The sequence below is a fragment of the Mustela nigripes genome, chromosome 13, assembly GCF_022355385.1.
Source record: "Mustela nigripes isolate SB6536 chromosome 13, MUSNIG.SB6536, whole genome shotgun sequence".
NCBI classification, from domain to species: Eukaryota; Metazoa; Chordata; class Mammalia; order Carnivora; family Mustelidae; genus Mustela; species Mustela nigripes.
Window position 1 is genome coordinate 2,105,251 of NC_081569.1, and position 24,526 is coordinate 2,129,776.

General features: G+C 54.7%; 1 protein-coding gene across 7 annotated transcripts in view; it reads left to right on the forward strand.

Moving 5' to 3' along the window:
• Positions 1 to 938: 938 nt before the first annotated feature.
• The window catches only part of IL16 (interleukin 16), a 105,165-nt gene continuing 81,577 nt past the window's right edge, over positions 939 to 24,526 (forward strand). For 2 of the 7 annotated variants that reach the window (XR_009398969.1, XM_059371443.1), the window contains exon 1: positions 1,260 to 1,388. Coding sequence is in view for 2 of the 7 variants with exons in the window: in XM_059371443.1 (XP_059227426.1) it covers positions 1,349 to 1,388 (40 nt within the window). In the remaining 5 variants the exon portion in view is untranslated. Of the gene's footprint in view, positions 1,389 to 2,186; positions 2,273 to 11,218; positions 11,429 to 24,526 lie in introns of those variants that run through there. The other 5 variants (XM_059371444.1, XM_059371446.1, XM_059371447.1 and 2 more) reach the window with 5 other exon arrangements.

The following is a 24,526-nucleotide window of genomic DNA, read 5'->3' on the forward strand; positions in this document are numbered from 1 at the left end:
GTGTGTGTTGGTCAAGGGGCCAAAGTGACCCAGAGGCGTTTTGAGCAAAGGGTTGGTAATTCGCGTACGTTCGACTCTCCAAGGTCCTGAGCGGTGGCAGCATGGACCCTGGTCAAGGGGCCGGCCGTGGCCACGCCAGAGACCCAACCCAGGAAGCCCCGGGAGCTCGGGGCAGGTGCCAGGTAACCCCAGAACGGGACCAAGGTCTGTGTCACTTGCTTCCCCAGTGGCCTTTTCTCTATAGACGGAGCAGCCTTTCCTTTCAGTCCGACCCTTTGTGGCCGCGTCCCCCGAACGACCACATTCTTCCCCAGTTTCCAGCTCTGACTCTGTGCTCACTTATTGTATATTCTTTCGGTCTCTTCGGTGGGGAATCCAAGGATTTCTATAACCCAGCAATCAAGTTGGTCACTTAAAATAATAGTACATCTTGTCCAAGTCTAAAAATAAAATCTCTTGGTATGAGAAGGCAAACAGGGAAATCGAGTAGAGTTGGCAGAATGCGTTTTATAGCCCAGCGAACCAGGGCTCGCGCCCACTTTTCTTTTCTGCCTGCTTGTCCCAACATGGGCGGGAGTCAGAGCGCCTTCTGTTTGTCCTGATGAAAGACAGCCTCCACCTTCCCCGGGGCCCAACTGCCCTTCTGGGGACACAGCCTGCATTCACCAGGAGCGGCTCTGCCCGAGCCCTTAGCAGATTTTATGAAAGGCGTTTTCACTTGGATTAAACAGGCGCTGTGTTTGTGTGTGGTGTGTGTGAAGGAGAAAATGAATCACTTCAACTCTGGGCAGGGATTTTAGGTGTTGTGTTTGTCCCTCGCAATTACATAAACACACCAGAACTCATTAAAAAAAAAAAAAAAGAAAAGAAAAAAGTCGGGAGGTGGGGAGCAGAGCCTAGTGCTGGGTATGATCTAAACAGTTGAGCACATTTTCCATACATTCGACCTCAGAGAGGGCTGTGTTCAGTCCGCTCCCAACAGAGCCCGAGTCCAAAGGAAAGTTTGAGGTTTCACATGTCTGTTTGCGGTACAGGAAAAGGCTTGTGATCGGAGGGCTTGATTCAGTGAAATAACATTGCCTTCGTGAGCATTTGCTTCGTAAGAAGGGCAGGGGTTGGAAGCAACCGTTGTGAGACTTTAAAGATTTGCTGGCAGAGGGAAAGGGACTTTTTCCCTCCCTCCCTGCCGGGGAAAACAGTCCTAACGAGGAGCTAGCTACTTCGTAGTTTTAAGTCACACTCAAATATTCCCCGCCCAGAAGCTGCCGGCGATCCCTGGGACTTCTCCATCGGGCTGGGGCTCCGAGGGGCTTTCTGCGGCTCAGCCCCATCCTCAAAGCCCCGCGGCATGAGTTTGCAGAAGAGAATCTTCCCTCGGAGGGAGAATGGTAAGTGCTGCTTCTTCTCGGGGGTTCCTGGGGGAGCTGGGGATGGACAGTTTGCCTCTTCTCGGCATCCTCCAGGAGGGCTCTGGAAAATCACGACCTGGGTTCTGCCGTATGTAGAGAGTGTGTGTCTGTGTGTGTGTGTGTGTGTGTGCACGCACGTGTGCGTGTGCGTGCCCCTGTGAGGTGCAGCAGGACACATCCCTGTCTGTCTGCATTGTCCTTGTGAGCCAGCTGTGTGCACACTAGGGTGCTTGGCAGAGAGGTGAGCGGTGATGGTGTCCCAGGTCCCCTGAGGGGACGAGAGGGAGCCTGGGCTGGTGCAGCGGGTTTTTATGAGCCCTTGCTTCCTCTGTGAACGTTGCTGGCAGCACTGGAGGGGGGCGGGGGCGCGGCAGACGCATCCCTGTCTAAACGCATAGCTGTCAGGGTCCCCCGCTTTGAGCTCTGGTCCCAGCAGGAAACAGAACAGAAGAGGGGGCTGCTCGGCGTCTCTGTCCCCGGGAGAATGGAGCAGGGGACCTCTGAGCCTTGCAGGGCTGGGCACGGGGTGGGGGAGAGGTGAGGCTGGGAGGGGCCGGAGCCCGGGGGCCATCCTTACTGCCTTTCTGCCGGTATGACCCAGGAGATCTGAGTTCGTTTCTTCAGTGACCTCCTTTTGCTCTGGAAACATAAACAAACAGGCACCAGGGAGAAGGATGTTAACCCTTCTGCCCAAATTTTAAAGTCAACACTGGCGGAACCTCAGCTCTGTTGTAACTTTGGCATAAGAGAGTAAACACATGGTTTTCTTTAACAGGGGGAATGAGACAAGTCAAAGGCACCCTCTGACTGTTCCAGCTGCAGGGAGATACGGAAGATAGGGCGAGAGCCCGGGGGCCCGTTGGGTAGGTTCCTTCAAAGCATCTCTGAAGTTGGAAGGAAGGCAGTGGCATATAGGGACCAAGAACCGAGCTGTGGGGTCCAGCCACCCATCAGAATGTCTCCCTTTGGCCGTAGATCATTTGGATGCATTTACTGGGGAGTCCTCAAGGGTTGGGCTTGATCTGGTATTCAGTAGGTGCTCAGTATTTGGGGAAACCATTTTATTTCTGGGGAGGCCTTGCTACTTCCTGTCCCTGGCTGCGTCTCCATGTCTGGCTGGGTTTCCTGGTAAGACGCTGGGGCAGAGATCTGTGCAGGAAGGTCACTGGAGAGTGTCCCTAGGGACACCACCTGTGTCTCCTTCCCCCAGAAGGAGAAGCTGCACAGGATACAGCTGTGATCCAGCTGATCCCATGGGTTTTGTACACCTACTGTAATGGCCCATCGCTGCCTGTGGGCTGACCCAGGTCTGGGGCACAGACTTCGGCAAGGCAGCTGTCCTCGGCAGAGACTAATTCTTGCAAAGAGATTCAGCTGAGACAGCTGCGGGTGGCCCTTCGTCAGCTGTGGGGAGGAATGCCTCGGTCCTGGGTCTGGGGACCAATCTGGGGGACACCCTCCATCCCCTTCATAGCGATGAGTAAGTCCCTTTTTCTCTGAGTTCAGCTGCAGGATAATTGGAGATTAAAAGCACAAACACCTGTCCAGCTAAGGCCTTACCCTGCCACATGACCTGGGGAAGCCCTTTCCCATCGTGGGGGCTCACTGTCCCCATCTAGACGGTGGACAGCAGGCTGCTGGAGTCCAGCTGACCTCTAGGAAGGCTCTAGTCCTGCCATCTCACAGGTTTTGAACGCGTGATGCAGCGGTTGCTTGTAGCCCCGAAGGTCATGTGACGTCCTCCGCAGGCGTTTCCACTCCTCCTGCCGGGAATGGAGCCACCATACCTGGGGGGCCTCCTGAGTGCCCACGGCCCGCGGTCGGCAGGGAAGGGCTCGAAGAGGGAGGCTCGGCATGGAGCTGGGGCATACGGAGTGGGGTCTGTGCCCACGGAAGGAGTCGGAGGGCGTGGCGCACCGCCGTACTTCTTGGATAGTCAAGAGTTGCATGGTGGTGTCTAGGACAATCGTGCGTGCACTGAGTCTGTTGCCCACCGCCATCCTGCCGCCCATTTTCTACCTACTTTTCTTTCTTCTTCTTTTTTTTTAAATTTATTTGACAGAGAGAGAGATCACAAGTAGGCAGAGAGGCAGGCAAAGAGAGAGGAGGAAGCAGGCTCCCCGCTGAGCAGAGAGCATGACGTGGGGTTCGATCCCCCATGGCCTGAGCTGAAGGCAGAGGCTTAACCCACTGAGCCATCCAGGTGCCCCTCTACCTACTTTTCAATCTGCAAAGAATGAAGTCACTTTCTCAAACACTCAGAACTCATTTTCAACCACGTACTTGGGACGTTCTGGGCTGCAGACCCCAGGCTGGTTTCCGGGGATCAAACGGGACTTCTGAGACAGACGATCACCCACACGTAACTGTACGGACAAGGAGGGCTGTGTGTGTTGGGGTGCTCTGATGGAGCACTGACCGGTCTGGTGGGCCAGGGAGGCTCCCCGAGGTGGTGCTCTTTGAGCTGTTTTCTGAAGGGCGTCTGGGAGGCCGGTGGGGGAGGGGCGGAGAAACCAGCTCTAGGTAAAGGGCATGGAGCCTTGTAGGAAAGGCATGAGAGAAGAGAACTGTCCCAGATCTCACCAGCTTACGAGCGACCCCGAGCATTTCTAGGGTACTTCCAGTCGGTTGAGCGTCTGCCTTTGGCTCAGGTCATGATCTCGGAGTCCTGGGATCGAGTCTCACGTCAGGCTCCCCACTCAGTGGGGATCCTGCTTCTCCCTCTGCTGCTCCCCCTGCTTGTGCTCTTGCTCTCTGACAAATAAAGAAATAAAATCTTAAGAAAATAAAAATAATCAGGGTGACTTGTTAGCTCAGGAAATACAAGCTTTTGCTGGAGGGTTGAGGCCTCAAGACGCTTCTCTGCGAGCGTGAGCCCGTCCCCTGTGTCCCCCACACCTGGAGGGCAGCCCCCGGGAGTGTCTCTGTGACACCAGCCTCTCTCCCTCCCGAGCAGCCGCCAGTACCAGACACCAACTCCTCTGACCCTCCCTGCGGCTCTGGGAGGCAAACGCAGTTGTGTCTCTAGGTGAACAGAAATGAGGCCTGGGGACTTTCTCCCAGTGGTCTGTTTCCTTCTAAAGCCCGTGTTGATAGCGTGCTGTAGGGACCGTGGCCGAGCGGCACCGACGGTGACCCTTACATGCGTACAGACTCATTCCACGCGGTGGCGTTGGTTCCTGCAGTCAGCGGGATCCCCACCTATATGGGCTCAGAAACCCACAACTGATTTAAACACTCCCCAAATTATGGCTTCTCTAACTGCTCTCCATTGTATTTCTTCTGAAATATTACAGTTAAAAATCATTCAAACATACAGAAAAGGGGAAAGCGTTGCCATCAGGGAGCATAGCCCACTATTTAAATTCTGCCAGCAACAGTCTCCGCTACTTGTCTTCCCACGTGTCCGTCCATCCTGCCAACCGTCTGTCTGTCCGTGCCTCCTCCTTACTTCTCGGATACGTTTCTGGATGAGTTCTAGGCATTCCCTACCCTTCATGTCTAAACACGCCAGCAAGTGTGTCACCATCTGAGTTCCGTGTTCGCTCACTGTTCTTGTAGGTAGAATGCACAGAGCCTGGAAGGCGCATATCTGAAGGGCGCCGTGCGATTCGTCTTGGGAAAAGCAGACGCAGCTCAGTAAGCCCAGCTCTCGGCACCCTGCGGAGTGCTGCGCCCAGGACGCTCTCCCGAGCCCCTTCTCAGTTGTGTTCGGTTTTTACTAATAATATATTACGTGTCACTAAATTTAAACATGGAGTTTAGTAAGACACAGTACCTGCTTTGTCCTGCCTCTGCGTGGGGCAGATCTCTAGGCCGTAACGGCCCCCGCTGCGTGGGGCTGGCCTCCTGATGAGCTCAAGGGCTGACTTCAGCTGGGGGCTGCCAGGAGGGACCCCCGCACCCCAGCGGCAGGTTGCTCGGGGCTGAAGGGAAGCAAGACACTCTGCTGCTGGAGCAGGGCGTCCCCCAGTGGGCACGACGGCTGGGCTCTGGGTTCTGACGAGGGGTTGGTACGGGTGACCCAGCGGGTGAGCAGCGGCGGCCCCGGACTCCTGGTCCAGTGCTCCGTCAGGGCACACTCCTCCTCCAGCCCCGCAGCGCGCCACGTCCCTCTGTCTCGGTCTGTATTTCATCCCAGCCTGTGCGTCTAGCCCCAGATCCCTCTCTCCCTCTGGCCTCCCTGCCTTTCCCTCTGTTGCTCCTTTTCCCCTCTCCTCCTCTCTTCGCACGGCTGTTGAGCCCGCACTGTTTGGGGGACAGCAAGGGCTACAGAGAGGAGGGGGATGTGGTCCCTAGCACAGAGGAGCTCACGCTTGCTGGAGACGATATGCACAAGCCAGTCCCCGTGGAGGGCTTCGGGACTGCAGGAGGGCAGCTCCTGTTCAGGAGAGCTGGGAGGGGCATCGAGGAGGACTTCCTGGAGGAGGTGACGCTGAGCCAAACCTTGAACACTCTCCAAGGGCTGGCTAGGAGACAGGGGTCTGGGCGTGAGACAGGGCAGCGCGGGGTGCGTGCAGCGAGGTGCAGAGGTGGGAGAGGAAAGCGGGAGCATCTGGGGGAACATCAGGCGCGGGCGAGACCAGCCCGTGACCTTGGGCAGGAATTTTAAATTTTTGCTTCTTGAGTCAGTCATGTCATGACAACAACAAATTAAGAAAAGAGAGTCAGGATTTCTTCATCTTTGCAAATATTGCTTTCTGCTGCAAGGCAGGAAGCAGCGCTCTTGAGATAACTGTGTGGGCTGGGAGAGGAGTGGGGTCCAACCGCCTCGCTCCACGGTGTGGGGGTGGGGTGGGCGGCACCCAGGCTGGTGGGGCCTCTGGCGTCCTGTCAGAGACCCCGAAGACAGGGACTCGACACCCCAGTGTGAGCACGCAGACCCAGGGGTCCTGCCAACGCCCCGCGGAGAGGAAACCCTAGTCCCTCACCCCTGCCCTCGCCCCCGCGTGTCGCTGACTAACACCTGGCCTTCTCGGGGAGCCAGGTGGAGGGGAGGCCAGGCCAACAGTCCTCCTAATCTTGGCCTTGAAAAAGCACCAGGCAGCCCAGACCGCTCCCTCCCGCAGTGGGCGTTTTAACCCTTTCTAAGCCTGTGCTGGGCTGCCTGGTTCGAGATTTCCGTTCCCTGACTCAGCTCGTGCTCAGGGACAAGGGCTGCCGGGACCCTGTGGGCACACAGCCCTGGGCTCGAATCCCGGCTCTGAGCTTTCAGAACGTCACTTTACCACTGCACTTCCTCTGTCTCCCCGGCCAGGCAGGGGAATGGGGACAACCGAGGTCACCCGCCTCATCGTGGAGCCAGCCATCGTGGCCCAGCGTCCGGCCCACGGCGGGTGTGCGCACAGAGGGTGTCCACCAGCCAAGCCTGCAGCCCCACGTGCTTTCTTCTCACGCCATGCCCGTGGACGAAACCACGAGCCTCTGCGTGTCCAGGCCGCGGGGCTGTTGGGGCTCCTAGAAATAAACTCTCTTCCCTTGGAGAGACAGTCCCGCTATTTCTTAATCCTGGTGAGGAGCTAGGATGGAGAGTGTGGCCACGCTTCTTGAGTTTAAAGCTGTGCCCAATCAGATTCATTTGATTAAGAAACTATCTGTAAGAGATCTTCGTAGGCTCTGAAATGCAAACAGATGCGGAAGCTTGTTACAGGGCATTAGTCACTTATTTACTTGTTCAGTCGTGGGCTGATTGTTTGTTGAGCCCTTAGGGGCCCAACGTGTCCTTGAGCTGCAAACCCTGTAGTGAATGAGGCTGGCGATGTCTGTTGGGGGGACAGACCGCTGACACACAGGCACCCAATAGCACCTCCGGGCAGCAGCAGGTTCCCCGAAGAGGGAAAAGCGCAGGTGTACCGGGGAGTGCCCGGGGGCCGGTGCAGGTGGAGTGGACAGGGAAGGCCACATGTAGGGCATCAAGGCAGGAAGGAGCCCACCATGTGCAGATCTGGAAGCAGAGCCTTCCCAGAAGCGAGCACTTTGGACCAGCACGTTAGGGTGATGTGGGCTCGGTGTGTTCGAGAAAGGGAAGATGACCGGGCCTGGGGATATGGTAAGGCTTTGGGATGTGATTTGGAAAAAGTGACGCAAAGTCTTGGGTGAATATGTGGGGCCACCGGCCCGTAGACAGCTTGTTCCTAACGATGCTCGTGCTCCCGCGACGCTGTCAGAGAGGTTTTTTAGGAGGGGGACCAGCCTGCAGAGGAGTCGGCCGGTCCCCAGGGAGCTGCCTCCGTCTCTCCCTGTGATTGTGCATCTGGCCAGGGGCGGGAGTCCTGGCGGCAGGGCCTGGTTCTTCAGTGCTGGACCCTGGATTCCTGGGCTTTTGCAAATGAATGGATGATGGTGACAGTTCTGCAAACATGGCGTCTGGGAGGAAGAGATGGGAAGGGGGCATACCCAGAGCGCTGCTCGGGGTGGGAGTCTTGGGGATCCCTGGTCAGTCTCCAGGTGGAGATGCTGAGCAGGAGGCAGGAAAAAAGAGTTCCTGAGTCAGAAGTGAGTCCGCGGCTGGAGGCGTGGGTTTGGGAGCTGTTGGCCCAGGGGCAGCCTGCATGCGGCGGGACCTGATCCTCACGGCATCTCAGTGAGGCTCTGGGACATGGCAAGGGTGCACGCCCGGAGTGGACAAGTGAGAGAAGGGAAGGCTGGTGGGTGCACAATACGTCTCTGCAGAAGTCAGTGACAACTGTCACAGCAAGTAAGACCTCTGGTCCCGTCCTCACGACCTCAAGTCCACACTGTGAAGAATTCCTCAGGGTTTTTAAAGAATGCCAGCTAGGGCTGTGCTTGGACCTCCCAGGAGCCCTGTCAGATTGTTGGATTGCTGTCCCCATTCTGCAGAATGGAACAGTGAGGCTTAGAAAGGGCACGGGACCGGGCTAAGCTCAAGGGAGGGCTGGCGCAGAAGCTGGGGTCCCTCATCTGTTGTGAGGCCAAGTGTGACCCTCTTGATCTGGCTGCTTTTGGACCAGAACAGACAACCCCGTTGCGGTGTTTTAAAAAGAACGCATTTTTCGTTTTGCCTTCTGAATATTTTGATTTGTGATAGCAAACGTGTACTACTTTCACAATTTAAAAAAAGCAAGGGGAGCATCAGAAGAAATTGTGGACATAGAGTTAAGAAAAAAAAATGGATGAAAACATCAGCGCATAAGTAGACCTCTCCGTGTAGTCCTGGAAGATGCCGGCTCTGCGGGGAGACTTGGGAAAGGCCTCCTGGTCCCAGGGCGTGAATCCTGAGCGGACCTGCAGGGGTGTCTGGGCACGTTAAGCCACCATGTGAACACGCTCTGTGCATTACATTTTAGGGTATCGGTTGTCAAACTCTAGCAAGCATCGGAATCGCTTGGTGAAGATTTCTGGGCTCCCTGGGCTGGAAAGAGCAAGGTGCTGTTTTCCCGCTGGAACGTGTGCGTCTTCCCAGACCCTGCAGGCGGTGTGGCTGCATCTGAGGGCTGCGAGGCCCCCAGACGGGGGTTTCAGGTGCTGCGCGCAGCACCTGTGCGCTCTAGGAAGACAAGTTGCTCGTTCCTCGTGCTCTAGTCTCCCCATCTGTGACATGGGTCTAGGGATAGAACCCGTTCCACGGGGGTGAGGACGGGGAAAGTGAAACCGAGTGCTGCTCGGCGGCGAACGCACGGACAGCTGTCTGCCGTTGCCTGCCCGTCCTCACGTCACCGGAACACACGTGTGTCTGCGTGTGCAAGCGTGTGCGTGTTCCAGGACACAGAGGCGATCACGTGGAGGTCAACCTTGGTTTTCATGCTACGGAAAGGTGAAGACACAGGTGGAAGGTGCACGGGTGTGGCGTGCTGGGGGCTGCTTCTCCTGCGGGCCCATCCCTCACGAGCTCTGTGCTCAGAGTCTTTAACCCCGTCCGGCTGATGAACGAGCTAAAGCAGAGACATGACCCAGATCCTGCAGTATGACCTGGGCTACATGCGGCCTGACACCAGCAGTGTGGGCTCTCCCGCCGGCTCTCTGGTCCCTTTCTGCTGGTACGCTGCGAGCTGGCCTATGGGGTGTCGGGTGGCAGTGGGAAGTCTGTCCTTTTTCTGGAGGGGGTCCTGCAGGGCACAGATGCAGTGGTTTCCACCTTGAGGTGCAAAGCACCCTGTGTCGGTAAGGATCTGGGCAGGACCTCACCCGTACCTTGGAACGAAGTCGCCATCGGCTAGTTAAGCAAGAAAGGTCATCTGGTAGTAGGACAGGCGGGACCGGATGCAGCATGGGTCATGGCGGCCGGAAGTGGGGGGCTTAGGCTCGGTGTAAGAGGGAGGCTGTGGGGTCTGGGAAGGGTGAGGCTGGCCTCCAGAGGCCTGGGGTACTGCATCAGTCCCAGCCTTTCTGCCAGAACGAGCATGACAGCCCCAGGAACTGCTGCCTGGGCCCGGGCCCCAGCTGCACGGTGCCCAGGGAGTGGAGAGAGGCTGCGTGTGTGCACAGAAAAGCTAGCACTGACTGGGGCCTCCACCTCCTGCCCATGAGAAGTTCCTCCTCTGCTGCCCTCCAGACTCAGCCCTGCAATGTGCGACTGTCCCCCGCACCTGCCGACAAAGACAGCTCTGTCTCCAACGTGCCTCCCGGCGACCGTGGGCCTGGCGGCCCCGGCAGCAGCTGAGCCTCGGCAGCTAGCCCCGCTGGAATTCCAAGGGCGTCCCACGGGATGCACCTACACCCTCATTAAAGCCGCCAGGAAGTCCTGAAATATTTGCTGGGGGGCGCCAGGGCACATTCCACGCTTCGTAAGAGGCCCCCCTCCCGACGTCCCGGCCTGGCACACGCCATCGGCTCACAGAGCCTGTGCTGAGGACACGCGTGGGAGGAGGCCCCTCAGGGGGCTGATGGGCTGAATGCCACCCTTAGACTGAGCTCCGCAAGGGGACACGTGGGGGCAAAGCACCCCGATCACACGGCAGTCATCCCGAGAGCAGAAACAGAAGCGCCTTGTCCCTCTGGGCCGTGGTGCTCCGCTCGCCCTGTGTCCGTCCCGGCCCGGCTCTCTTGCCTGCGTCCCCTGTGGGGCTTTACCGAAGCAGAGTGACAGGCCCCGCCCGCACAGCCTCCCATCCAGGACTAGGGCCCTGCCTGATAATCTGTATTTCTAGGAGCCGGGGCTGATCCCGCTGGCTTGGGCACCAGACTTTGAAAAGCACTGAGCAGCATCCGTTCCCACGCCCGAGAGCCATTTTTTAGCGCAGGGACAGAGATGCGGTGCTGCAGATGGGGAGCGTGGGCTTCGGCGTTGGGTGGGTCCAGTAGGTCCTGGTTGGGTGACCTCAGGGAAGTTGCTGAACTTTGCTGAGCCAGCGATGGGCTGTGACCCCAGGCCACTGGGTCTCCGAGCTCTGCAAATTTTTGGGTGGTGATAGCTTTCACCTGTGATATGGGTATGAAAATATTTGCTCCATCGGTGGCAAGCCTGTGCGAGCTGATGTTTCTGTAGCGCCCCGAGCCGTGCGCCGGGCACAGCGTGCGCCCTGAGTCACACTCGATGCATTCCCACCCTTCCAACCTCCCCTGGCTTGTCCAAGGAAGGCAACGCCAGGAACAAGGATCCTTACTGGGGTTCTGGGTTCCTGGGTTGGACTGGCCTCCTGGGTGTTCTCTCCAGCCCAGCAGATGGTCGACTCTGTTCCAGGGCCGAGCAGCCCAGTGCTGGCAGCTGCCCCATCGGACCGAGGCTTTTCACGTGGAGAAGTCAGATGGCCCAGGCCGGGAGTCTCTGAGCAAAGCCGTGCCAGCCTGGACACGTTTGCCCCAAGTCACCTGTCCAGAGCAGGTGGTCAAGCAGCATCTGACTCAGAGCCTCCCAGCCACCGGGGCCGGGGATCCGACCCAGAGACCGGCCTCCGTGCGAGCGAGGAAATCCGCTTCTCACTGCCGGCCGGCTCGGACCCAGGCCGCGGCCCCAGGCTGGCCCAGACCGATGGTGTCTCGGTCCCTGCTGGGCGCTTGGAGAGGAAAGTAAGGGAGGTGGCCGCTCTGGGGACCGTGTACGGGGAGGTAGGTGGGCCCAGGTGAGTGAATGTCCCTCGGACGGACAGCTGCTCTGCCCGGGAGGCTGGCCTCGCTGACCTGTGTGGGGGCGCGGCTTGGTTGGGGGAGGGGCTTCATGGCCTGTTTGGAAGCTGTGCTGGGGCCTGGGCAGGAACGGAAGCCACAGTGCTTGGCTGGGAGTCGCTGGGGTGAGGGGACATGGCTGCTGTGTCCCCTGCCCTGGCTCGCCATCCACGGGAGTTTGTGGTTCTGGGATGTCGGGCCGTGGGACCTCCTGCTCGGTGCAGGGTCTGTGCGGCAGGGAGCAGAAGGGAGAGGCTGGAGAGAGGTGGAGGCCCCGGGGTAGGCTTTCCAGCTGCCGCCAGGCTCCTCCTCCCTGACGTGCGCCGGGAGCACAGACATCTTTGACCTTGACCCTCTCTGGGACCTTGACTGGCTGTCAGTCTCTCCACTGTCGTGGTCGGGGTCCCACCGCCAGTTCCCCGGGAGGTGGTCCTCCCTGATGAACGCGCTTGCGTCTTTGTGGGTGGAGGAAATCTCCTCTCTGTGGACGCGGGGAGCATCTACCCTTCCTTCTCCTCACAAACGAATCCCCTCCTATAAGCGGACCCCCCTCCCCAACGCCCTTCCCCGAGCACAGCAGCTCTGTCCCAGGAGCCCAGCCCCGAGGCAGCCGGGGGAGCCGCTATCTGTGGCTCTGCTTCCCTTTCCTCTGGGCCCCTGGGGAAGGACCGGAGTGTTCCTGGCTTGCCTGCTCCTCCGTTCTCTGTTGGTGTCTTGCTGTAAGTGGCTCAGCAGGTACGACCCCAGTAGAGGCGCCCCTTTCCTCCAGGCCAGGTGAGGACAGAAGCTATCAGGCCAGGCCAGGTGCCTCCACGGAAGCCCTGCTGTTGGTTTGTTCAGTCCCGGTGATGCTCCCGAGTCGCACCCAACCCCCCAGCCCGTCCCTGTGCGTCTTCCTGCCCCAGGCACCGCGTTCTAGAATGTTTGCAGGTGGCATCTTGTTGGAACCTCTCAGTGTCCCTGGCTTAGGAAGTGTGTCCCCAAAACGGAGAGCTAAGGTAACATGCCCAGGATCACTCAGCTAGAAAGTGGCTTCCTGGGACCTTCACCCCAGCCTGACTCCAAAATCTACGCTCTTCACAGCTCTGATACACGCCTAGCAAATGTCTGTATTTACTAAACATGAAAACGATCTTAACTTTCCTGGGTGAAATTGGGTTCTCCTTACCTACAGCAGGTGTTTTCTAGCTCTTTCAATCCAGGGGGACTTCTTCAGAACTGAAATCGTTCATGAAAACTCACATGTAAACTGTCAAAAGCAGAATTGTCCAGGCGGAAGGTGAGCCAGGAGCGTGAGACGCGCCCTTGGCCAGCCTGCCACCCCCTCCCCCGCCACCCCTCTCTGGGGCCCAGTGTGGACCCCAGGGTTTCGGGGTCACGTGGGGACGGAACACCCAGAACTGAAATCCACTCGCCAGTGCGATGGATTTGTTCCTCACAGGCTCCTCCGTCTCGTCAGCCCGAGCCGGCATTTCGGTGTCTTGGCTCCTGCTCGCAGCCCGGCTCCGGGGCCACTGAGAGATTCGCTCCGACACGAGGACAGAGGGTCTTTCAAGCCTTCCTGCCTTCGTGCCCGCTGTTCTCTTGACCGGACACGCGTTCTCTCGAACTCCCCCCTTCCTTTCTCCAGGTGGAAAGCCCGGCTTCAGCTTTCTGGCCCCAGCTCGTGGGCCCATTCCTCGGTGAGGCCACTTAGCGAGTGACCGCAGGCAGTGGCTCCCCCTTCAAACCCGCATTAGGACACTCCCACTCTCGGAGTCGTCTCCGGGGCCCACATCTGCCTTCTCCAGCAGAGTTCAAGTCCGTGCCTTCCTCCTCGACGCACCGTCCGTGCCGGGCACGCTGTGAACGGCAGGAAGCTGTTTGTTGCCTGAACAAGGGAGGAACAGCACGGACATAACCTTAGCCGCAACCATCTTACCTTGTATTAACACTGTCCATTCGGGCTGGCAACAAATTGTCACCCGTAAGATTTTTTTTTTTTTTGATCCTAAGGCACGAATTAGTGAGGATAGCGACACACTCTCATCCCCGGGTGCAAAAAAATATCCCGGGAGGCAAACTAAACCAACTGTTCTAGGTGTGGGTAAGAGGGCAGCTTGAAGTAGGAACGCGCTTCTCGTTTTTCTCTTGTGTTCAACCTTTGTTGGCCCCGTCGGCTCCGCAAGGTTGCCCAGCGTCTGGCAGAGACGCCGAGGGTCTCCGCCGGAGAGATTGCCGAGCAGACGGGGGACAGGGCACCACGTGTGGAGGGCAGGTTGGGGGGCAGCCAGAGCCCAGGGGAGCCGCTGGGCTGGGCACCCTTGGAGAGGTTGGAGGGCAGGGCGTGCCCCGGGGGAGCGGCTCTGGGATGGCGGCTCTGGGCTGGCGGTGCCTCTGCATGGGGACCCCGGAGCTGGGACCACCCACAGATGGAGCTCTCTTAGGGCCTGCTCTGGGTCCTGCTCTTGCTCTGTGGTCTGCATGGACAGCTGACCAGACACGTTCTCACGGCTCTTCCAGCAGCCGGGATGCGGCTGCTCTGCCAGTCAGCGGCTAGAGGTGGCCGCCGTGGACGCATCCTCACGGCGGGGACAGCCGGCACCTGTGCGTGCCCCCTGCGGACCACAGCAGCCGTCTTCTGGCAAAGCGACGCTGGGGCAAACTCGAGGCCCCTCCTCCTTCCTCTCTCTGCAGCCAAAGAGTAGAACAGGGGATTTCAGAATCCATCCCGGCTCCTAAATCTGCGGGGAGACAAGCAAGGGCAGGGACATTACCGTGTCCGCGAGAACATTCAGTGGCTCAGAAGAATGGGGCCAAGTGGGAAATGAAAGCGAATGTTCCTGATGAAGCGGCTGTGGGCAGTCAGGGAAGGCATTAGGAGAGTGGTTTTCAGACAAGACCCACGAGTGCACTGGAAATCCGTTTAGTGCCTTGAGACCAGCATTGCTTTTAAAAGAAAAAAAAAAAAATACGAGAAGAATAGAGTATATCAGAATGCACCAGGCTCCAAGCAAAGGCGTATTGTACATCGTTTCTGTCGTGTTTTTACTTCACTACGCCGTAGTAAGGGTAGCGTTTCACGAAACGCTTGTCTTAGTGATCTATGTTTACGCACGTCTGTGTGTTTACAAACTTTTATACACACATGCATCTCCTATGTGTTTATGCGGTATGTATTGTGTGCAAAATGTAAATTTTTACAGTAAGACAGGATCTACAAAGTTTCAAAAAGCAATGGATAGGATTTGGAACAGAGATGGGTAGGGAGACCATTTTAAACCCCAAAGATCCCCGATCTTCTCTTCCAGCAAGGTGGCCGTCTCCCCATCAGCCGAGGCAGAGATCCCGGACTGAGTCAGCCCTGAGTTTGTCTCTTTCTGTTCTTGTCTTTTCTTAAATGGATCAGAAGGGCTCGAGCAATGGAAAGGTCAGGGAGGTCTGGCAGGTCCCCAGCCTCACGCACCTTTCCTCTCCTTGTGCTCTGAGCAGGAGCTCAGGAGACCTGAGCAGGACACCCCTGGCGCGGCCTCGAGCCATGTCCCTGTTCTCTGTTCCCCATGCATTGGGCTGATTAGTAAACACAGATAATACAACCGTGTGTATGTGTGTGGTGCGTGTGGGTGTGTTGACAGAAATAGAAGTAAGATATGTCATTTCTTACCAAAAGGCAAACCTAAACCCGTCATCTTACACAGCATACACACGCACACACACGCACACACATGCACACACACACGCACACATGCACCCACGCACACAGAGGCAGCGGCGGGACCACAAATTCTGCAAAATCTTTTGACGAAGATGTTGTAGTTAACTGGGTGGCCAGTTTTCCCCCATGCCCCTGCCTGCTGTTCAGAAATGATCCCTGATGACATTTTGGTGGGATTCTGAATTTTTCTATTTCCAAACACACACACACACACATACCCACACACACGCACACACACACTGCTCCACAATTTTTTTTTCCCCGCTTCATGTAGCACAAAAAAGTCTACCTCATTCTTCTCCGGGCATGAAGAGCTGTCCCTGTATCTTCAAGGTCAGAATCGATACAAAGTAGCCGGGACAACTCTCTGGGTATGTCCCAGGATAGGGATAAGTGGGCGAACTTTCCCCCGTTAGAGATCGTCCAGGCCAAGTTACCACACAGAGTCCGTAAGATGTTTGATTTGACTTTACACATTTTATCTGGACAGGAAGCATCTTCCCACACCACATGCAGGTGTCCCCAGTCATTCGGTAATTATCGAGCGATTGGTAGGAGCCACTGGCTGAGTCGGGTCTGGCGGTCCAGCTCTGAACACCGGGACAAGTGCCTGCCGGGGTCAGACTCGGGCTGCACTGTGGGGAGAGCGGGTTCTCAGAGAGCACAGACCCCCTCCCCACCAGCTAAGACAGCGCTGGGGTCTGGAGAGCGGCATGGTTGGTTCTGAGCAAGTGTCACCTAAGGAGGAGGCATGGAGAGTGGTGAGAATCTAGCACAGTCAACGGAGACCGAGGACGTGCGAGGCATGGGCAATGCCTGTGCGGGGCCCGCGGGCTGGGGCAGGGGGCGCTTCGGAGGCTCCCGGGCCAGTGATCCAGTGAGGGTTCCAGAAAGGAGCGGAGCAAGAATGGGCCCACCGGGCTGATGACGTCAGAGCTGACGCCGGGCCACCGAAACGAGTCCCGTCCGTTCAACCAGTCATGTTCTTAGCGAGACCATCCGAGAGGACGCACATGAGAAAAACCACCTGTGAAGCAACGGGGTGTCCTTGTCCCCAGATGGTCATGTGTTCTGAAGCACGGGGACTGGGAGGTCAGCATCCAGGAGGGAGCGAGGGAAGACCCATCAGACATGGCGGCACGCTCGGAATGGACAGAGAGGAAAGACAAAGTCCCAGTATGGCGCTCAGAGACTCTCGATGGGGCCGCCAGCAACCTAGAATCAGAGTGCATGTCCTCTCGGTCATTGAGGAGGACTAGAAAGGGAGATTGACTGGAGGGGGAAGCAAGGGAAGGAGGTGACTGAGGAGCCACACCTAGAGAAAACATGACGGAAGGAAGATGTCCGGATTTGGAGGAAGACAACGTTCTACATTAAATACGTGTGAGGCGTACGGTGGGTAACATAAGACGTGAGATCATCCCTTTGTTGGCCTTTGTCCAACATGGGGCTAAACTGCGTGGATTCACATCTATGTGGATTCTTTTGGAAAAAAAGTGCAGTGTGGTAGTGTAAGTGGATTTTTTCTTCCTTATGATTTTCTTAACCGCATTTTCTTTTCTCAAACTTATGTGATTGTAAGAATCTCTGTGGTACATAAATTACACAAAATGTGTGCTTATCAGCTGCTTACGTCGTCGGTAAGTCTTCTGGTCAATGGTAGGCTGTTGGTAGGTAAGTTTTTGGGGGAGTCGAGAGCCAGGTGTGTCGCTAGCCCCCCTGTTGTTCAAGGGTCATGTGTGTATTTAAAAAAGAAAGACTCCCAGATTCAGCTTAAAAAATAAATGAAAAAAGAATTAAAAAATGAAACCTAAAAAAACCCCACATTCTCCCTCCCAATCTAGTTCCATCCCTCTTTTAAGAGACACATTTAAAACATAATTGCATCAAATGAAAAGGGACAGAGCAAATGAGAAGAAAGTGGGGTAGCGGACCAGATAAATATGGGGTCAATCAAGAAGTTCCTCGGGGCGCCTGGGTGGCTCAGTGGGTTAAGCCGCTGCCTTCGGCTCAGGTCATGATCTGAGGGTCCTGGGATCGAGTCCCGCGTCGGGTTCTCTGCTCAGCAGGGAGCCTGCTTCCCCCTCTCTCTCTGCCTGCCTCTCTGTCTGCTTGTGATCTCTCTCTGTCAAATAAATAAATAAAATCTTAAAAAAAAAAAAAAGAAGTTCCTCCCACAAAAGGACAAAACAGAGAACACAAAACAGAGACACGGACATCAGAGCACTTCACACACCCGATAAAGCCCCTGACGTACACAAAACAGAAACGTTTGGGATATGAGAAACGCGGTGTCAAATTCGAATGCACAGCCGTCTAACCCTTGTCAGATTAATCAGATGAAATATAAGTAAGGAAATAGATGTGTTGAATTGCATGAAGGCAAGACTGGGTCTATATGTATATACATGTATCTTAATATCACATTTGGACACATACATCCTTGAAGTTTCAAACAGAGAATTCTAATTCTTTGGAAATGTGCACGCCACATTGAAAACACTTAGTCACGTCGCGTGCTGGCTCGCAAAGTAAACCTCAATAAATTCCACCAAGTAAAAAATGTCCAGGACACATCCTGTGGCCACGATGCAATTAAACTGGAATTTTCTAATAAAAAAAATTATAAGAACAGCAAGGCTGCCTCTTGGAGTTCTGACCATAAGACCTGAACGAGGACCAGAGCAGTCCCCTGCAGGACGGAGCCCAAGTTGGAAATCAAAACTACAATTACAGACCATTTATGAAACAACAATTGAATGTCATGTTTCAAAAATCCATGGGGTTGCAGCCACAGGGACACTTGGAGGAGGAGTTCTAGCTTTAACTAACGGCGATGATGTCAGCAGTACTGGGAATCACAAATGGCCCAAGAGTTGTGTGATGGGCTTGACATCCAGCATTTTAATTTATTCTCACAAAGTTGCCGTGGAGTGGCCACCACCATCATCTGCATTTTACCAAGAATGGGACTGAGTCACAGAAAGGTCAAGCAGACGTTCAAGGTCAGACACTTAGTAAATGATTGCACTGGGATTTGAACCCAGGTCGAGCTGGGCTCTGAAGTCATAGCAGGTGACCACAGCATGCCATTCTGTCCTCTCCGAAACAGGAAGAACAGATCTGAGGCAATCAAATACAAAGCTGTAGAAGGTAGAAAAAAGAAAATATCAGAAACACGGGTTGGGGGTGTGTGGAAGGAGTAAAACTCAAGCAGAAATAAATGTAACAGAAAGCAAACCAAAAAGAGGAGAAGTTTGCACTGGCTCTTGGGCTCAGTCCTTTGGAAGTGCGGATGGCACCATCTCGTCGAGTCAGAGCAGAGAGGAGGGTGACCGACAGAGCCTGTGCACAGAGTTCTGCAGAAGACCTTGCAAATTCATGGGCAACTCCTTGCTAATAAATACAAAAAGCAAGTCGTTGCAATTGACAAAGGAAAAGACTTTTGGATAAAATTGAGTCGTCCGATAACCAAGGAGAGCTTCAAGGAACCACCTCAAAAGCAATGCCAGAGCCAGAAGATTTTACGGAAAAGTTACTTCAAGCTTTTACTAGGTGTATCTTAGACAATCCAACCCTTTCAGAGGGTAGGAGGAGATGTTGGCATCCCGAATCCTTTATAATGCCAGCACGACCCAGGAAGATGATGGGCTGTTTCTGTCTGGGGACATAGAGAGAAAAATCCTGAGCAAAATATGGGCAAGTGAGTCCTGGTGTTTAGTAAAAACTGCAAGTTGTGAGCCAGTGGGACGTGAAATAACATCAGAGTATAGGTGACCCAGCCTCACGACAGTCAGAGGTTCCTTCCTGCAGACAAATCGGAAGAGGAAAGGTACGTGCGTATGCCAAGCAGCTGAGACAGCATTTAATAAACACCCATTCTTGGTGGAAATGCATCCCAAGTTAGAAATAGTAGAATATGTCCTCGATATAATAAAAAATCATTTTTTCCTTGATACAGCAGTCCGTATCCTCCCTACCATCAAATGCTTCCGGGAACTTCCCTCACTGTCCAGAAAAAGACGTGGCATGCCCCTGTGTACCATTGTTTACTGATGTCCTGCATGGAAACTTTAGTGATATTAAAAAAAGAAAAGGAAATAAGTCGTATATGCATTTTTAAATGAAGTACAATTTTTAAAAAGATTTTATTTATTTATTTGAGAGAGAGAAAGAGCACGAGATGGAGAAGAAGCAGACTCCTCACTGGGCAGGGAGCCCGATGCGGGACTCGATCCCAGGACCCCAAGATCATGAGCCGAAGACAGATGCTTCACCGACTGACCCACCCAGGCACTCTTAAATGAAGGAAATTTTTAACATTCAGTTGGAATCAGTTGGAAACTCAAGAGAAGCTCTTGAGGACCTAGGGCTTGAGGGAGTATGAGAGATCTATAAGGTTGTCAATTATGAGCTGAATATGCAAAATCTGTGACTTACTTATGGACAAGCAATACCCAACTAGAAAACTTATTTCACAAATGGTACCATTCTCAGTAGAAACAGAAGCACTGGGGAATAAATGTAATTAGAGATATGTAGAGCCTAAATGAAGAGTATAAAATTTGATTGAAAAGAAAATGTTTAAAAAATGAAGAAATGTTCTCGGGTGGGAAGACTTTCTCCCCAAGTTCATCTGCAAACCGCAGGCGATCTTAATAAAAATTTCAACCAGATATTTCAGAGCCTGAGAAAAATCGCTGTAAAGTTAACCAGAACTACTTGTGGGCAAAAATTTGCCATAAATTTCAGTTTTGTTCTTCAAAACAGGAACCTTTATTTTTCTGGTTCTGAGTGTGATACACGGTATAAGGAATAAAAAAGATCAGGCAAAGAAATTATTAAGTAGGAATAAAAAGCTTTCTTGTAAGACCATGCCCTGGCACTTTATGTACCCTCCAGAAAAGTCCTTAACAGTTTGGTGTTTGCTAATATGAGTACATTTCTGAAAACAAACCTGGTCTTTAGAACCGTTTTACAGTGTTTCTCAGCATTGTGGTATACGGCGGACTTCTTTCCACGCCCACATACGGAGATTTCTTTCTTTCTTTCTTTTTTTTTTTTTTTTTTAAGATTTTATTTATTTATTTGACAGAGACACATCACAAGTAGGCAGAGAGGCAGGCAGAGAAAGAGGGGGAAACAGGCTCCCCGCTGAGCAAAGAGCCTGATGCGGGGCTCGATTCCAGGACCCTGAGATCATGACCAGAGCCGAAGGCAGAGGCTTAACCCACTGAGCCACCCCGGTGCCCCATACGGAGATTTCTTATATGCGTGTTATTGGCGGCACGATTCACCGCTGACTGCGCACAATGTAACACAATCTCTCACTGACGGACATGTAGGCTGCTTCCACTACTTTGATTTTTTTGCCTTTCATCTTGGTACCTCCTGGGGGTACTTCGCTCGGTTTCCTTGGGGGTGAGCACGGTCGTCTGCCCTCAGGGGGCCGTCCGTGAAGCCGTAAAGGGGCTGCACATGGCAGTTCAGGCTACGTGGTCCCCTCCGTGTCCCAGCCGCAGCCGGGACCTTTGTGCTCCTGCCTGTCCCTCCTCCCTGTGACAGGCCGCCTCGTGTGTGGCAGCAGTGTTTCCCAAGCATCTCCCATGAGCAGAGCCGAGCTCCGGGCACCGGGTTCCATAAGAAGTGTCCTTAGCTGGTCCCTTCCGAGCAGGGACGGGTCGATGTGCCCTTGGTGAATGCGTCCAGATACTTCCCGAGAGGAATTATACCTTCAGCCTTTACCACGTTGGAGGGAATCCGCATATTGAAGGGGAAAGGGCCGCCCCACTTTGTCCTTTGTCTCAGAGGCCTGGGTGTTGGGGAGGGCGTCCTGATGACCCCGCTCGTGCCTGCATGTTGAGGGCTGAGACGACCTTCTTCCAGGGAGCTGAGAGTGCGGCCGTCCAGGTGAGGGGCGCCTCCAGCGTCTTACATACCCGCCTTCTAGGCTCCTCCAGAGCAGCAGTTTCCAAAATGTCTTTCTGGTGGCTTGGCCTTGTCAGCTACTCTGAGAGGCGGCCCAGGGGGCTCCCTGTCCCTGTGACGTCAGCTGGCTGCCTGGAGTCCCTCATTCTGTGGTCCCAGGTGGGGGACCTTCTCCTAGAGTCACAGAACCCGCGGGTGGCGGAGGGGCGGATAGCTAGAGAGAGACAAGGAGAGGGAAACACAGAGAAAGACGTGTGTTCTGAGGGGTCGGCTCACACAATTGTGCAGAAGTCCCACGATCTGCCAACCCGCAAGCTGGAGGCCCCGGGAACCGCGGGGCGTACTCTACGCCAAGCCCACAGCCCCTGAGAACCAGGACAGCCAACGTGTAAGCCCTAGTCCGAGTTCAAAGCCTCCAGAACCACAGCCCAGGGCGGGAGAGGATGGGGGTCTGTCTCAGCACGAGCCCAGCACGCTTGCCCTTCCTCTGCCTTGTTCTATGCAGACTGTCAAGGACGAAGGACTTTCCTCAGTCTACATTCCAAGGCTCGTGTCTTCTGCAAACGCTGTCACAGGCACCCCCGGGAAGAACGTCTGACCAGCGATCTGGGCATCCCGCGGCCCCCTTGGGCTGTCACGGAGAATTATCCGTCACACGTCTCACCTTAGCCCAACGGTGGGGAGACGAGCTCCCCATCCTCACTACCGGCTGGGAAACAGCCCCTAGGTGTCTCACCGTTTGCCCGGTCCCGTGCCCGCGTCCAGACACACACGCCCAACCAGTCCCAGCCCCAGGCCCCGAAAGAGCAGGGCCCCGAGCGTCCTCCCCTTCAACCCGCCTCCGTGTCCCTCTTCGGTTCAGGACAGAAAACACCCCCTGGGCCGCAGTGACCCAGCTTGAAAAATTGCCTTTGATATAAGACACTGTCGGGGAAAATTCAGAAATTTGAAACACATTTTATCAGCGAGTTCGCTTTTCTCCATATGGTTATTTACCCTCTCGAAGTTCTCCAGTGAATTAAGTGTATTCCATCCAGATGGAGACACCGTGGCCTTTCCTCCAGGGCTGACGGTGCCCAGCGGAGCAACAGACACGTCATGCTTTTCAGCAAGTGCTGAATGAAACACATGGGAAGGGTGGGCGGGCGGGCGGACGCACCGACCCTGCTCCCTGGCACAGTCCAGAAGTCGTTCAAGCTCCTTTAAAGGAGGAGCTGGCCATTTCTTTGCACGTTGGCTTTATTCTTTTGGCTTTTGTATTTTCTACAGGGATGGCAGCCAAGGTCAGTCCTGAGGTCCGCCGAGGACCGTGACGGTGCGTCAGTCCTCATCCCTCTTTGGGGTGCTGTGGCCTCGTGGGTGTGCGGGGACAGCCCTCCAGCCCCAGCACTCTGGGGAAGGGGCGGCGGACGAGCTCAGATGGGAGGAAAGGGCCCCCAGGGAGAGGGAGAGCCCTTTCCTGGGCTAAAGCAAATCCTTCGGGTTTTTCTGCCAGGAAGTGAAAGTAGCTGGTTCTGTGGGCGTAGCCATGCTGGAAAGCTTCTCTGCCTGTCCCCAGGAAGCCTCCTGGAAGAGACCCCTAAGGTCGTCTTACGGAGAACGCACTAGCGGCAGAGAAAAACCGACAGGAGCCTGGCAAACACCCTTGGAGCCTAGAGCAAAATCCCAGAAAACCCACTGGCCAGGCCTTTGCAGGCCGCTGGAAGGCTGCTGCACCCCGGGGAGAGGCACGGGCTTGCCCCCGAGCTCTGCTGACATTTGGTCCCAGTAGGAGCCAGAGCTGGTTCCAACGTCCTGAGCACAATTACCAAAGCTAAGTGGAACCATGTGGCCACGGTGCTGTGTTTCCAATTATTCTCTCTCCCTTCTCTCTCTGTCTCGCCCTCCACGCCAGGCCGAGAGGGAAAGCAGCCTCCTACCCAAGTCCAACTCTGGCCCCTCCTCTACAGCCCTTTTGCTATTACTCCCTCCTTTTGTTATATAAAAGCAAGGTTCATTTTGAAAACCGTCTTTGCTCTGGACCCAAGGGTTAGCCCCCTGCCCCCAGCATACCACCAGCGTCCCATTTCCCGGCCGCTGCCATCTCCACGGGAGAGCCAAGTCTACGCAAAGTCACGGTTCCCTCCAGAAAAGCTTATTTAAAAAAAAACTGACAGTACTCATTAGACACTCCTGCAAATGGTCCGCTGGGATTAGCACAGTGTCCGTGGAGGAATGTGACCCTTCTGTTCTCCTAAGTCCCGCATGCCGCCAACTTCTCCACCACTGAGTGAGGCACACAGCCTTGCACCTGGTCCTGAAGTCCCCAAGTGTTTGTGTCCTGGAAAGCAGCCAGCGAGGGAGCCCATCTTTGCTGGGATGCTGTGGTGGGCTGGGAGAGAACGGGAACCGAAAGGAGGATTGGACTTGCGTTCTACGAATCCAGGCACACAGCGACAGAGCTTGTTGGGAAAACATGCAGAGGCTTTTATATGAGAGACTGACGCTGGGGGGGGGGGAGAGATTCGGCTTTGACTGCTGGTAACTGGCTCCTCTCCTAGGCTTGGGGTGGGATGAAAGTTTCGAAAAGACTCTTTGTCCCTGGATGATACTGTTTTACTTTACGTGTGCCAGTAGCATCAGAGAGAACGATTATTCCAGGAGCATTTTTTTTTTTTTTTAAGCAAAAAGAGAAACTTGCATAGTGGGTATTAGGTATGGCTGGATCTAGGTGCTCATATTACATCCTTTATTCATCCTCCTCACTCTTTCTCTCTGTCCTTCTTGCTTTCTCTCTTCTTGTTCCCTACCTGTTTCCTAACCTCTGTGAGCTCTACACACCCTGTGTATAGAAAGCAGCTCTCCCCACTCCGCAGCCCTCAGCAACTCTGTATCTATATCCTTCCCCTCTAACACAAGTGCATGTGCAGAAGGATCGTAACACACAACTTTGATTATCTTTCAATTTTCCAAATGCCTGATGGACCAGCGCTGGCTATGAGCAACACATGTGCGTGTGCACACATGCACACACACACACACACACGCACACACCCACACTTCCATCTCCATGAGGCTCAGGTAAGCTATGGGGAGTCCTCATGAATTTGAAAAAAATGCAAAGTAATTTATTGGGCACCTGGGTGGCTCAGTTGGTTAAGCGTCTGCCTTCGGCTCAGGTCGTGATCCCAGGGTCCTGGGATCGAGCCCCGTGTTGGGCTCCTTGCTCTGCAGGAAGCCTGCTTCTCCCTCTCTTTCTCCCCCTGCTTGTGTTCCCTCTCTTGCTGTGTCTCTCTCTGTCAAATTAATAAATAAAATATTTTTTAAAAATGCAAAAAAATTTGGATATAAATATGTAAATACTCATAGTGACCTTTGCGTTGTGAGTTACTAATTCTGGGGGGTTGAACCAACAGAATCAAAAGAACTCCCATTTTGGGGATGATGGCAGGGA